Here is a 13568-nt window from a genome sequence, read left to right on the forward strand (position 1 = left end):
TTTTCTCACATTTCAAGAACAGCTTTTAATATATATATATATATATATTAAAACATTAGATATTGTAGTTTGAGATATAAATTAAGGGTTCTTTCCAACCAAGTCTTATTCAGGACAGGTGCACTGAAATTGATGGACTTAAGTCAGCCTTAAATTAGTCCACAGATTTCAGTGGATCTACTCATGAGTATGTCTTAGGTAGATAAAACCCTAATCCACATACATTTGTACCTGAAAATAATTTTTATTCAGCTATCCTTGCAACCACAACTCATTAATATTTTAAACATCTACCTGTCTGCATATGCACCAATAATAATCTATATTACAAATAATTCCACAGGGGGGAATGGCACTTAGTAACTATTGCAGAAAGGTGACTAATCCAAAACATTCCCTTTAACAGGCACTCAACCATCTGAATTCACTATCAGTTTGGAAGTGAAATGGGGCCACACAAAAATAAGGCAGTGGTTTCTATATACTCATGGGATACTCAGAAATATATAGGTTTGTAATGAAAAGCAAGGAAAAACCCCTAAAAAAACCCAAATAGACTGTCAAGTACCTTTGAAGCAGTGGGACTTGTATAATGTTGATGGTTGTTGACTTGAACTTATAGAGAGAGGTTAAAAAGGCACCAAAGAAATAAGATGTTGGTGAATTTGTCTATCAATTAAGTCTCTAAGAACACAAGAAAAACCCTGCTGGATCAGACCAAAGACCCATCAAGTCCAGCATTTTATTCCCACAGTCACCAACTTAATCCAGCACTCAAGCAGGTCATGAACACAATAGCACTCTCCTGCTCATGCTTCCCAGCAGATTTATTTAAAAGATATATAGCCTGCCCTTCACTGATACCAATACTAGGGCAGGATGCAACACAAAACAAATTATAACTATATCAGTAAAACAAACAACAAATCCATTAAAATGCAAACAAAGTTAGCTAAAATCAGCATAGCAGGCTAAAAACAGCCACCCACTTACAATCCCTTAAAAGCAGTTAAAACAATGAAACTACTTCAGCAAGCAAGTACATCTTAACTTAGGCCTGAAATAATAGCAATGTCAGTGCCTGTCAGCACAGGGAGGGTATTCCACAAATGGGGTGCTACAAGATAAAGGGCCGGTTCACATGGTGATTTAACATGAGATGGGTTCTACTTGCATGCCTGTTTAATTCGCAGCGATCACATGACATAGGAGGCAAAGGGAAGGCGTCCCAGTGCTTTCAGCTTTTAATCCGCAGCAAATAAATCCAAGTTTAATCCGAAAAGGGAAGGAAAAACCGTCTGTACTTCACATCTCTAGGGGCTTGGAGATGCTTAGCTCTGATGCTTATGTGAGTCCATGCCCACTCCCTCCACCTCCCTTTGTTATGTCATTTCCTTCTGGCTCTGTTCTGCAAGCTTGCTGCAAACGGTGCCTTTTTTTTCTTTCCCCCCTAACTGGTACAAAAAAGCATAACATTGTTCAAACAAATATTTGTATTTCTGCTGGATTCTGAAAATACAAATAATCAAACTTTAGGATTTTTTTTTTAATGAAACTTACTCTGGAACAAACTGAGGAAGTGGTAGCTTGACTTTAAGAGGGCGTGGTCATTGGGAAGCTGTGTGATTGACTCTTTCCCTTCAGTATGAATGGAAAACAGCGACTGAAGGTAGGAAGTGTGGTCTTTAAACTCCCATCGTGATGGAAAATGCTTCGTCTTTAAAACAGAGTTCAACTCTAGTGTGAATGAGCCCAAAGGCTTTATCATGCACTATCACTGAACGAATTTCCCCTACTAATTACAATAGGAGGAGAGTCGTTATGAATATGTAAACTAACCATTTACAGTATGGTTGCCAGCAGCTCAGAAATGGAATGTAAGGGTGTCACTGCAAAGTGCAGTGATCGATTGGGTATATAAAGGGATGAGACAATCATTTAGGTCTCCTGGTCTCAAGTTGTGTAGGTCTTTGTATACCAGAACCAGCACCTTAAACTTAGCCTGGTAGCTAAGATTAAAAAACAATTCTGACAGTTAACATTAGAAAAATTCCTATTTCATAGACATACTAGTTACAGGGTCTGCTTGGTAATGTACCTTGCACATTCTAAGGTTGGAAAAGAGAAGATGACAGACAACAGCAGGGGAGCAAGATCAGTGCTGAGTGCAGCACTACATCAGTGTCAAAGAAACCAGCAGTGGGGATGTTACTCTCTGCATTTTGCATCAAAAATAAAAGAAATGCAAGGAGGGGAGAAAGGGAGAAATGAGTGGGTTTGAAAAGAGGAAATAATACTTTAAAATTCTCTTCTGCTCTCCTCGATGCCTGCCTTTTCAGCAGCTGTGGCAATGGCTGCTTTGCTTTGTGAAATTAAAAAAATGAAAGGGTACACAGGCAAAATTCCTGCCTTGCTTTTCATCAAATGAAATGAGGAGTGAGAAAAGGAAAAATGTACTCTTAAACTTCATCTGATTCATGCCTCCATTGCAATTCCTGCCTTGCTTTTCATCAAATGGCTAACTTGTGCTCTTTTTACTCTTATTCTGATCACTTACTGACCTTGCCCACTTTCGGGAATCAAAATAACTGCTTATTATGTTCTGCACACACCCTGGGCGTTGCCACTCCCCTGTCCCTACTAGGTCATCCAACACTGAATATGGCCCTCAACTCAAAAAGTGTTGGTCGCCACCCTGCCATAAACCTAATCTGAGGGGATTTTTTAAAATAAATAATAGGTAATACAATTCAGATCTGGTCCTCTTTATTTAAGAGTTGCTGTGTATTTCTTCAGTAATAGAGAAAACATTCTATTTATTAAATGAAGCCTTGGGACTTCGGTAAAATTTATTAAAAGGTTATGTTTGTGATTGTATTTATTTCACTGTGAAAGCAACATATTCAGCAATACTTCAAGCTTATTGCAAAAATAAACATAGTAAAGGTAAAGGTGTCCCAGCACTTATAGTGCGAGTCGTTTCCGACTCTTAGGGTGACATCTTGCGACGTTTACAAGGCAGACCGTATATATGGGGTGGAATTGCCAGTTCCTTCCCTGGCCTTTCTTTACCCCCCAGCATATGCCAGGTACTCATTTTACCGACCACGGATGGATGGAAAGCTGGGTGGACCTCGACCCCTTTTACCGGAGAGTTGACTTCCTCCTTCCATTGGAATCGAACTCCGGCTGTGAGCACAGCTTTGGCTGCATTACCGCCGCTTACCACTCTGTGCCACGGAGAATCTTATAAACACAGTAGAACCACATCAATGTTGGAGAAGTTCCATATGACCTGCCAAAAGCCCCAAATGATTGGTTCATGAATTCTTCTACTGCCTGCTCTAATAGTTTTTGGGGGGGGATTTATTTATTGTACTGATTTTGAATAAATGGAGATTATATTCTTATTTATTTATTTATTTTATTCGATTTCTATACCGCCCACAGCCCGAAGGCTCTCAGGGCGGTGCACAACATAGATAAAATACAATAGAATCACAAAAACAGTAAAATCATACATATTAAACAATTAAACAACCTGATATACATTAAAAGCTAAAAGATAGAATTAAAATGCCTGGGAGAATAAAAAGGTTTTAACCTGGCGCCAAAAAGATAAAAGTGTAGGCGCCAGGCGCACCTCATCGGAAAAACTGTTCCATAATTCAGGGGCAACCACCGAAAAGGCCCTAGATCTTGTTACGACCCTCCGAGCTTCTCTGTGAGTCGGAAGTCGGAGGAGGGCCTTAGATGTTGAACGTAGTGAACGGGTAGGTTCATATCGGGAGAGGCGTTCTGCTAGGTATTGTGGTCCCGTGCCGTGTAAGGCTTTATAAGTCAAAACTAGCACTTTGAATTTGGCCCGGAAACAGATAAGTAGCCAGTGCAAACGAGCCAGAACAGGTGTTATATGTGCGGACCGCCTAGTCCTCGTCAACAGTGTAGCTGCTGCGTTTTGCACTAGCTGTAGTTTCCGAACTGTCTTCAAAGGCAGCCCCACGTAGAGCGCATTGCAGTAATCCAATCTAGAGGTTACCAGAGCATGCACAACTGAAGCGAGGTCATCGCTTTCCAGATAGGGACGTAGCTGGGCTACCAACCGAAGGTGGTAGAACACATTCCGTGCCACCGAGGCCACCTGCACGTCGAGAGACAGGAATGGATCGAAAAGAACCCCCAAGCTACGAACCTGTTCTTTCAGGGGGAGTGTAACCCCATCTAGAACAGGTTGAACATCCACCATCTGGTCAGAGAAGGCGCTCACCAACAGCGTCTCAGTCTTGTCAGGATTGAGCCTCAGTTTATTAGCTCTCATCCAGTCCATTATCGTGGCCAGGCAACGGTTCAGCACATTAACAGCCTCACCTGAAGAAGATGAAAAGGAGAAATAGAGTTGCGTGTCATCAGCATACTGGTGACAACGCACTCCAAAGCTCCTGATGACCGCACTCAGCGGCTTCATGTAGATGTTAAAAAGCATAGGGGACAAGACCGATCCCTGCGGGACTCCACAATGGAGAGTCCAGGGTGTCGAGCAATGCTCCCCAAGCCCTACCCTCTGGAGACGGTCCACCAAGTAGGAGCGGAGCCACTGCCAAGCAGTACCTCCAACTCCCAACTCCGTGAGTCTCCCCAGAAGGATACCATGGTCGATGGTATCAAAAGCAGCTGAGAGATCAAGGAGAATCAACAGAGTAACACTCCCTCTGTCCCTCTCCCGACATAGGTCATCGTACAGGGCGACCAAGGCTGTTTCAGTGCCAAAACCGGGCCTAAAACCGGATTGAAACGGATCTAGATAATCGGTTTCATCCAAGAGCACCTGGAGCTGGCTGGCGACCACCCGTTCTAAGACCTTGCCCAGTCATAGCTCCCATCAAGCTACAAGATTTAGAAAAGACTTCCAAACTTTTAGGGAGCTCATTACATAAAATAAATTGGTGACAAAAGACAGACATATATGCATTGGGGGTTAATCCAGATGATCAGCACATGGGACTACGGCCTGGGAGACCAGGGTTCAAATCACCACACAGCCATGAAGCTCACTGGGTGACGTTGGTCCAGTCGCTGCCTCTCAGCTTCAGAGGAAGGCAATGGTAAAAACCTCTCTGAATACCGCTTACCATGAAAACCCTATTCATAGGGTTGCCATAAGTCAGAATCAACTTGAAGGCAGTCCATTTCCATTTTATGCCCCAATCACATTTTAGCCTGTATGTGACAGATACAAAGAATGGGAAAAGGATCTTATAGAGGGAATCCTTTCTTTGTATCTGCTTCTTAAAAATAAAATCAAAGTACGGGGTAGTTAAACACTTGAAATGGAGAACAAACTTTTAAAAACAAAACAACTGTTAAAAAGAAAAGAAAATTACTTGGGCTGCAAAAGGAAGCTCTAGATTTGTTAGTCTTCCCTTCTTTCTCTCTTTCTTTCTTTTAAGATAAACAACCTTTCCTAATGAAGCAATATAAGAGGGGAAACCTCAATTGCTAATGAAAGTTTTAAACAATTGTTACAAAATGGTACAGGCAAAGGGGTCGTGACTGGGGAGCTATGTTGTGTGTCATCATTCATATATAAGGTAACATCTAGTATGTACCACAATATTCTGGAACTGCATTCTAACAATTAGAACAATAGATGCAGTACATTGGAGATGGCGGATTGCCTGGAATTGGGGGTTATGAAGATATGACATTTCCTGAGCACACTAGAAGTGGTATGTTCTAACTGAGCTGTAAAATCTTCAGCGAGCTATATTTAAACAACATGGTTAAAGTGCCCCCTGAATCCCATGACCCACAGTACTACAGCTGCAAATGTTTTTAAAGTATGGTGCTCCAGGCTTTGGTAGACAGACAGCAAGATCAGGTTCATGGACATATATAGGCAATACAGCCATATTCTGGAATTCTGTCCTGACTGACAAACTGGTGGCAGGTATTTCATTTTATGACATGTGGATCTGATGGCACTATATAAATAAATATTAATATTGATACTATTATTATTATTATTAACAATACCCAGCCCTGTAGCCAGTCTTGCTTGTTAGGTGGGGCAGCTGCTAGGGCTGTGCACATATCCCCCAATCTGATTTGTGGCTCCAATTTGTACTTACAGATCAGGCCCAACCTGATCTGGACAGATTCCATTGCAACAGAATCATAGAATCAGAGTTGGAAGGGGCCTATAAAGTCATCAAGTCCAACCCCCTGCTCAATGCAGGAATCCAAATTAAAGCAAACCCAACAGGTGGCCATCCAGCTGCCTCTTGAAGGCCTCCATCTCCCTAGGTAATTGGTTCCATTTGCATACTGTTCTAACTGTTGGGATGTTTTTCCTGATGTTCAGCTGAAATCTGGCTTCCTGTAACTTGAGCCCATTATTCCGTGTCCTGCACTCTGGGACAATCGAGAAGAGATCCTGACCCTCTTCTGTGTGGCAACCTTTCAAGTACCTGAACAGTGCTATCATATCTCCCCTCAGCCTTCTCTTCTCAAGCCTAAACATGCACAGGGATAGGCTGAGGAGATGAGTGGTCAAAGGTTGTGCAAGACTGCCTTAGGGGCAACTTCATTTACTTACAAAAAAATTGTAAAAGGAAAGTAAAGTTTATGAGAAAGAGCAATCAGGTTGCCACATGGTATGATGAAGTATGACAATTTAGATTTTATTCTTTCATACTTATTTTAATATTTTCTGTAATAAATGTATTTTCAAGTAATGTAAGATAAATATGTAATTTCAACTTTCCTTCCAGTCTTCATGTGATAGATGTAGATTTTTACAAGTTACAAGTCAGACTGAAGACAACTGCTTGAAGACAATTCATCAAATCATCCATCAGGAAACAAGAGCAAAACAAAGGAGTACCTTCCTTAAAATGTAAAGAGAGTTGTTGGAATCTAGCATAAAAAAAATCAATTACTACAGTAAGATGGCAAATAATAAACCCTCTATTTGACAACTATACGAACATACTCAGAATGAGATGCTGCTATTCCAGGTGGCAATTTATTGACATCTAAATACCATGGACTGCGAAAAAGACAAATAATTGGGTGTTAGAACAAATTAAAGGAGAACTATCATTAAAAGCTAAAATGATGAAACTGAGGTTATCATACTTTGGACACATCATGAGAAGACATGATTCATTAGGAAAGACAATAATGTTGGGGAAAACTGAAGGGAGTAGAAAAAGAGGAAGGCCAAGCAAGAGATGGATTGATTCCATAAAGGAAGCTACAGACCTGAGCTTACAAGATCTGAACAGGGTGGTTCATGACAGATGCTAATTGAAGGTCGCTGATTCATAGGGTCGCCATAAGTTGTAATCGACTTGAAAGCACATAACAACAAAAATTGGAGTGAAGTGGTTATTTGTCCATTAGCTGTATCTTCTTTCACTATGATTAAACAATCACCATGAAAATAAAACTGTGGACAAAAATTTATGCTTGCATTAGCTCATGCTATCAGTTGTGAGATAGAGTAATTAATACACTTTTGGTGTAATTAATGACCTTGCCACAAATATATTTTCAACAGAATCATTGCTTCCAGTGGTTCCTCCTATATGTGAAGAAACAATGTCTTTTTATCTGTTTATGTTTTGCAATTTCTATATACTGTGAGGAACAGTTGTGATGTTACAATGTATCAAAATAGGCCAAAAGCCTGGCTATGCTACTTTGTAATTTTGTGGCTGCCTTAGTAAGTTGCTAAGCAAGGAGATAGGGGATTCTTAAATTTGGGAGATTCTGCCTTTGTTTATATATGGACCAGATGAACAACAAGATATAATTATGATTGGTGAAGGGGCCTTATTCTATATAATTGTGGAATACCCTGTTAGGCCTTGGCTTTGTATTTGATTTTTATTTGGTTTTCTTATACAATAAAATCTTAAAACCAATCGAGTTAGTTGGAAGAAAGCAAGATTAGTTGTCTGTGATATCCCTGCTGGGAGAAGACTGGAGCTGGTAGTTAAGGAGATAATAAATGCTGTGAGCTAACAGTAACACAGGTTTCAAGGAGAAGTTTGACATGAGGGTGAATTTCAAGAAACTATTGTGAGTGCAATTTAAAGCTTGAACTTTCTAGTCTCTCCATTATGAATTGGAAGTTCTTGAATGAAATGTGAGAAGTACATATAGTTAGATAAAATGGAAGGAGCAAGTTTATTTTGTTTTAAAATAAATACACAAATATTACTTGCTTTTTATAATTTTAATTTCAAAAAGCCCATTATTTTATCTACAATACACAAACTGTTGTCAAGTTAGATAGTGAAGCACTGAACAGTTTGGTTTGGGGGTGTTTTTATGATAAATTTACCAAACAAGCAGCCAAAACGCACCAAGTATTTTATGAGTCCAAAGATTTTATAAACTACTGAATGAAAGCAAAGTGCACGTCCAGCAAACCACTGAAACTACACAGATGTTTTCACTTGTTTCTATTTAATATAACCTAGCTAAGCCCACTACTTGAGAAAGAGATACTTTAGGAAAAAATATTTTTATATCTTGCTAATGTTATCTTGGGCAAATGAAAAGAGAGTGAACACTTTTTCCAAGATCTCAATAAGTATAAAATAATTAAAAAGAACAGTTGTCCACTGATACCAAAACAAAACAAAGCACCCAGTAATTCAAGACATTGTATAAGTAATTGAAGACATTGTTTAGCCTTGAGAAGAGAAGACTGAGGGGAGATATGATAGCACTCTTCAAGTACGTGAAAGGTTGTCACACACAGGAGGGCCGGGATCTCTTCTCTATCATCCCAGAGTTCAGGACATGGAATAATGGGCTCAAGTTGCAGGAAGCCACATTTCGACTGGACATCAGGAAAAACTTCCTAACTATTAGAGCCATACAACAATGGAACCAATTACCTAGAGAGGTAGTGGGCTCTCCGACACTGGAGGCATTCAAGAGGCAGCTGGACAGCCATCTGTTGGGAATGCTTTTATTTGGATTCCTGCATTGAGCAGGGGGTTGGACTTGATAGCCTTATAGGCCCCTTCCAACTCTACTATTCTATGAATCTAATGGTAAATTAGTTTCCTGTTATATATTCAACTGAAATAAGGTGTTTGCTGGAAAACCAGCTTAGTATAATGTATCTCATAATTGTAATCCTGACAATTCTGCATTTTTGGTTCTGTACTGAATTACAGGAGATAAATTAAAATTTCATAATATGTTTTACTAAATTTTAAGGTTCTGAACAAGCTTACTTCAGTTCCAATTCAAAATTATGCATAGGTGGCCTTTTACCACCTAAAATTACAGTCAACAACCCTTTGCAGCGGTATCTGACTATGAGTATGTCTGTAGCCTGTTTAAAGAGTCACTGGAGGCTCAAGCCCTGCCATCTTTGTACATTAACAGGTGTTGGGAACTCTATGATAAGATGGTCCCAGGGATCTTGTCTATAAATTGAACCCCAATTGTTTTCATTATGTCCAGTTACAGGGGTTTTCTGCATACTTAACACAGATAACAGTAAAGGTTTTCTGCATACTTCATATTGCATATTGATATATACTAAAAATAGGAAAAATCAAATTACAGATTCAGTCTTGCAAAGCCAGATATAGTTTTGAACATTTTATACTGCTTTGTCATGTCAGTATCCATGTCAGTTATAATGCGAGATCTAAAAGACCAATGTTGAAGGTTCATTGAAATTACACTAAAAAAAATTAAAAGGAGCTTGGTATAGTGGTTAAGGTGCTGCACTACAACCTGGGAGACCAGTGTTCGAATCCCCACATAACCATGAAGCTCACTGGGTAACCTTGGGTCAGTCACTGCCTCTCAGCCTTATGAAAACCTATTCGGAATCAACTTGAAGGCAGTACATTTACATTTTACATTAAATTAAGCAGAATTAGTATTCTGTAATTAGAATCTCCTGCTTTAATAATAAAAAAAAAGAATAGTAGGCAGAGGGTGAGGGAAAAGGCAATTATAAAAAGGAAGATGGCATGGGGGGGAGTACTCTACTTTCCACTGCATAATCCTTGCCATAATCAAATGGGCATTATCAACTTTTTAAATTGTAGGGACTCTTACTTAATGCACATATAATCTCTTGTCTCCAAGCCATTTTTTAAAAAGATGACGACAATGATTCCTGTAGCATCTCAGAGACTAATGCATTTGTGTTGGCATAGGTTCACAGGGTACAGTCCACTTCACTAGATGCATGAAGATGCCTTGAATGTGAATAAAATAGATACTATTTCAAGTTAGTCAGGTGTTCTTGTACCACCCCCACCGGCATTGATCTGGGATGTATGGCCTCCATATGAGCAGAGGCACACTGTTTCTGACTGTATTGTATACTAGATCATCTGTGGTATCTGTTGTGTATTTTTTTTCTTGTATGTGCTCTAAACCTCACAAATTTCCAGTGAAAGTTAAGCTCTGTGGTTTAACATAGCTACTTTTGTGGAGTTGATCCCAGATGGGTTTTGTTTTGTTTTAACAGAGTGACTAACTCATTCAAGGGACTGAGAAATAGATTAGACTTGGAATGGAAAACCAGGTAATACTGGAATCAGACAGTATAGGATACACATCTGCTCTCTCCCCTTTTTTTGCATTTGTATTCTTTGGCAGTTCACTTCCCATTAGTGAGATCAGTTTAAAATAAAGCTAGTAGTACTTTCCTAGTGCCAATTAAATTTAATGGGGTATGTGCATGCAATTCCCCAGTGCATCAAGAGAGAAAATGGACTCCAGGGAAATTAAACGCATCTATCATTAACAATAAAAGCAACAAGGGAAGCAGAGAAATAGAGGCAACTTACATAGTTTAGATGTTCCAATACTTTCCTCTATTGCTCCTTGATCAGAAAGGTGTGTGTGCAGCTGTCTAGGGAAATAGCAGTAATCGGGGTTGAACATCTGATCGCTCAAAAAAGATTTGGTTAACTGACCAAACAAATGTTGGCCAAATAGTCAAAAAATTGTTAAGCATTAAAGTACTAACATTTTGAGAACCAATATAATTACCACATTTAATACTTATTCTAATTACAAAAACAAATTAGCTTTAATTGTGAAACAATGACATTAATTTAAAACATCATAATGAATTATCTATTTTATTATTACATGTTTATTCTGCCTTTCTTCCAAAGACCTTGGGACAGTGCACATGGTTCCCCCTTACCCATTTTATCCTCAAAACAACCCTTTGAGGTAGGTTCAGCTGAGTGTATTTACTGATTAATTTACCACCTGTATGAATTTATGCTCCATCCTTCAAGGAAAAAAAATGTTTCCATATCATCCAAATAAATAAATGTGTATGTCACCAAATGAATAATAATATCAACCTGGTTTTCTCTGGTTCAAGTCTGAAACTATCCATCAGCCTTTGCCAATGATGACTGCTTGTGTTCAGTTTGCCTGCAATAATGGCAGGTAACCAGTGGGAGGAGCTCTGCTATGCAACTAGGTTTGCCTCTGACTGCTGCAGGGCTATGGAGAATACTATCTTCACTCTTGCCCTTACCAACAAACAACACCGTAAGGGGGGGGGGGAGGAATAAGCAACCATCTACACAGTGCCACTCTTAAATTATTTGACTAGGGAAACAGATGGTCAATTTACAATACTTGACTGGTCAATTGACAAGGGTGCCAGTCCTGGTAGTAACAAATTAACAGTACATACTGTTTCACATAATTGTTGGGGGGAACTTGTATTTAGATTTCTATTGTTTGTACACTAATAGCATAGGCAAAAGCTGGTAGATAAACTAAACTAACACTCATATGGAAAGCTTGCATGCCATCTGGCTAAGAATCTGCTTTGGGGTTGATGCTGGTGGGAAGAACAACTTCATCCTCCCCAGGGACAATGTTCAGCAGGAAGACACAGAAAGTGTTAGAGTAATTCAGTAACCAAATCATTCAGCTTGGGCACAAGAAATCCAGGTCCTGGTCCATGACATATTGGAAAGATCTTAAAATTTCAAGGACATTGGAAAGATTATAAAATTTGGATCTTTCAGGGGAAACACTAACATTAGATGAGTAAGGAATTCATCACTTTGGGGGGTTTCTTAACTTCTATTTCTTTACCAGCCAACTGAGTTCTATCTGTGAACTACTGAATAGAAATAAAAATAGGGTCAACTTTGCACCAGATTTTTTTTTTTTTTTTTGCTGCTCAGGAAAATAAAAACAATGCCACTACTTTCTACAGCCCTTAATACATTCTACACAGAAACAAAATTGACCCAATATGTTGTTCTACTTTCTGAAGATTTTATATGCAGATGGCTATGTGAAGAGGTTAATATAAATGGCCCTTCTCTTCCCTACCCTTGGGCTGTGAATCAAAACCAGAGTCCTGTGAAGGCTAAGAATATGAGATGTGATGTGAAGTTCCCAGGACAAATCTTGCAACTGCCATAGATTCATTAAAAGGCTTAGTAGGCAAGCCATTATTTCTCAGCCTCAATCTTCTATTCTTTCCCCACCCTTCAATACGATGTTTGAAGTGCCTCAATATATGCATCAATTATTATCTGTTAATTGCTACTACTACTTACTTTGACTATTCTCTTGCACGTCATTAGTAGTATGAGAATTCATTGAAATGATGTCTGCATATCTTAGAGCACATTGTTAAGACACTGTTGCAATTGTTGCAGGAGGTAGGGACCCTTTCTCACAAGTGGCTTAAACTGAAACAGAGACAAAAGTTGGACCCCTGGATGTAAATATAGAGGGAATGTCAAAATTGCACCAGTTAGCGAAAGAACAGCCCTGCAGGCTTGGACCAGAAATCCACCAACAGCAGTAGCTGTTCCAAGCTGCATCCACCTAGATGTCTAGAAAACTCACCAGAAAGATTTGAAGCCAAGGGCCCTCTCCTGATTAGAAGTATACACATAATGCTTCTGAAAGACTTGAGTCTCAACCTCTATATCCTCTGTGGCAGAGCTTGGAAGATTACTTTTAAAAAGTAATAAATTACAGTTACAATTACATGGCCCAAAAAGTAGTAATTACCATTACAATTACAATTGCTCTTAAAGTAACTGATTACTTTTTCTCAAAAGTAATCACTACAATTACATTTCAGTTACTTTTTTAAAAAACGGCTACAAGGTGCTGGCCTTGGCTGCTGCACATCTAAGTAGCCTAAAACAACATTAAAAATAAACACACACACAGAGGCAGTAGAATAATTCTTTTTATCCATAAGATAGCAATGGTGGTCTCTCCGCTGGTAAGGGAGTTGGGAAGGGAGGCAGAAGCCACTACTCAGATCTTTGCACATCAAACTTAGTGCAACCCCCCCCCTCAGCCAACCGGCATAATCTCTCTCACCTAACCACCTCCTGGACCCTGCCCTGCCACCAACAAAGGGACACTCACCCAAGCAAACATTTTCCTCTGAGATGCAAAAAAGTTAAAATACTGCAAATGCAGCACAGTAGTCAGAGAGGATGGTGGAGACCACTTTGTATGCCAAGTGCAAACACAATATTCTCTCTCTCTCTCTCTCTCTCTCTCTCTCT

General features: G+C 39.4%; 1 protein-coding gene across 16 annotated transcripts in view; it reads right to left on the reverse strand.

Annotated features, from left to right (window-relative positions):
• Positions 1-13568, reverse strand: part of ADGRA1 (adhesion G protein-coupled receptor A1) — a 588775-nt gene that overhangs the window by 449379 nt on the left and 125828 nt on the right. For 7 of the 16 annotated variants that reach the window (XM_061635602.1, XM_061635606.1, XM_061635600.1 and 4 more), the window contains 2 exons: positions 12594-12728; positions 10839-10903 (listed from right to left, as the gene is read on the reverse strand). The exons of 7 other annotated variants lie outside the window; for them this stretch is intronic. In XM_061635602.1, coding sequence (XP_061491586.1) covers positions 10839-10840 — 2 coding nt within the window. In that variant the 5' untranslated portion in view covers positions 10841-10903; positions 12594-12728. The remainder of the gene's footprint in view (positions 1-10838; positions 10904-12593; positions 12729-13568) is intronic. 2 more of the 16 variants (XM_061635607.1, XM_061635603.1) reach the window with 1 other exon arrangement.

Source organism: Rhineura floridana, chromosome 7, assembly GCF_030035675.1.
Source record: "Rhineura floridana isolate rRhiFlo1 chromosome 7, rRhiFlo1.hap2, whole genome shotgun sequence".
NCBI classification, from domain to species: domain Eukaryota; kingdom Metazoa; phylum Chordata; class Lepidosauria; order Squamata; family Rhineuridae; genus Rhineura; species Rhineura floridana.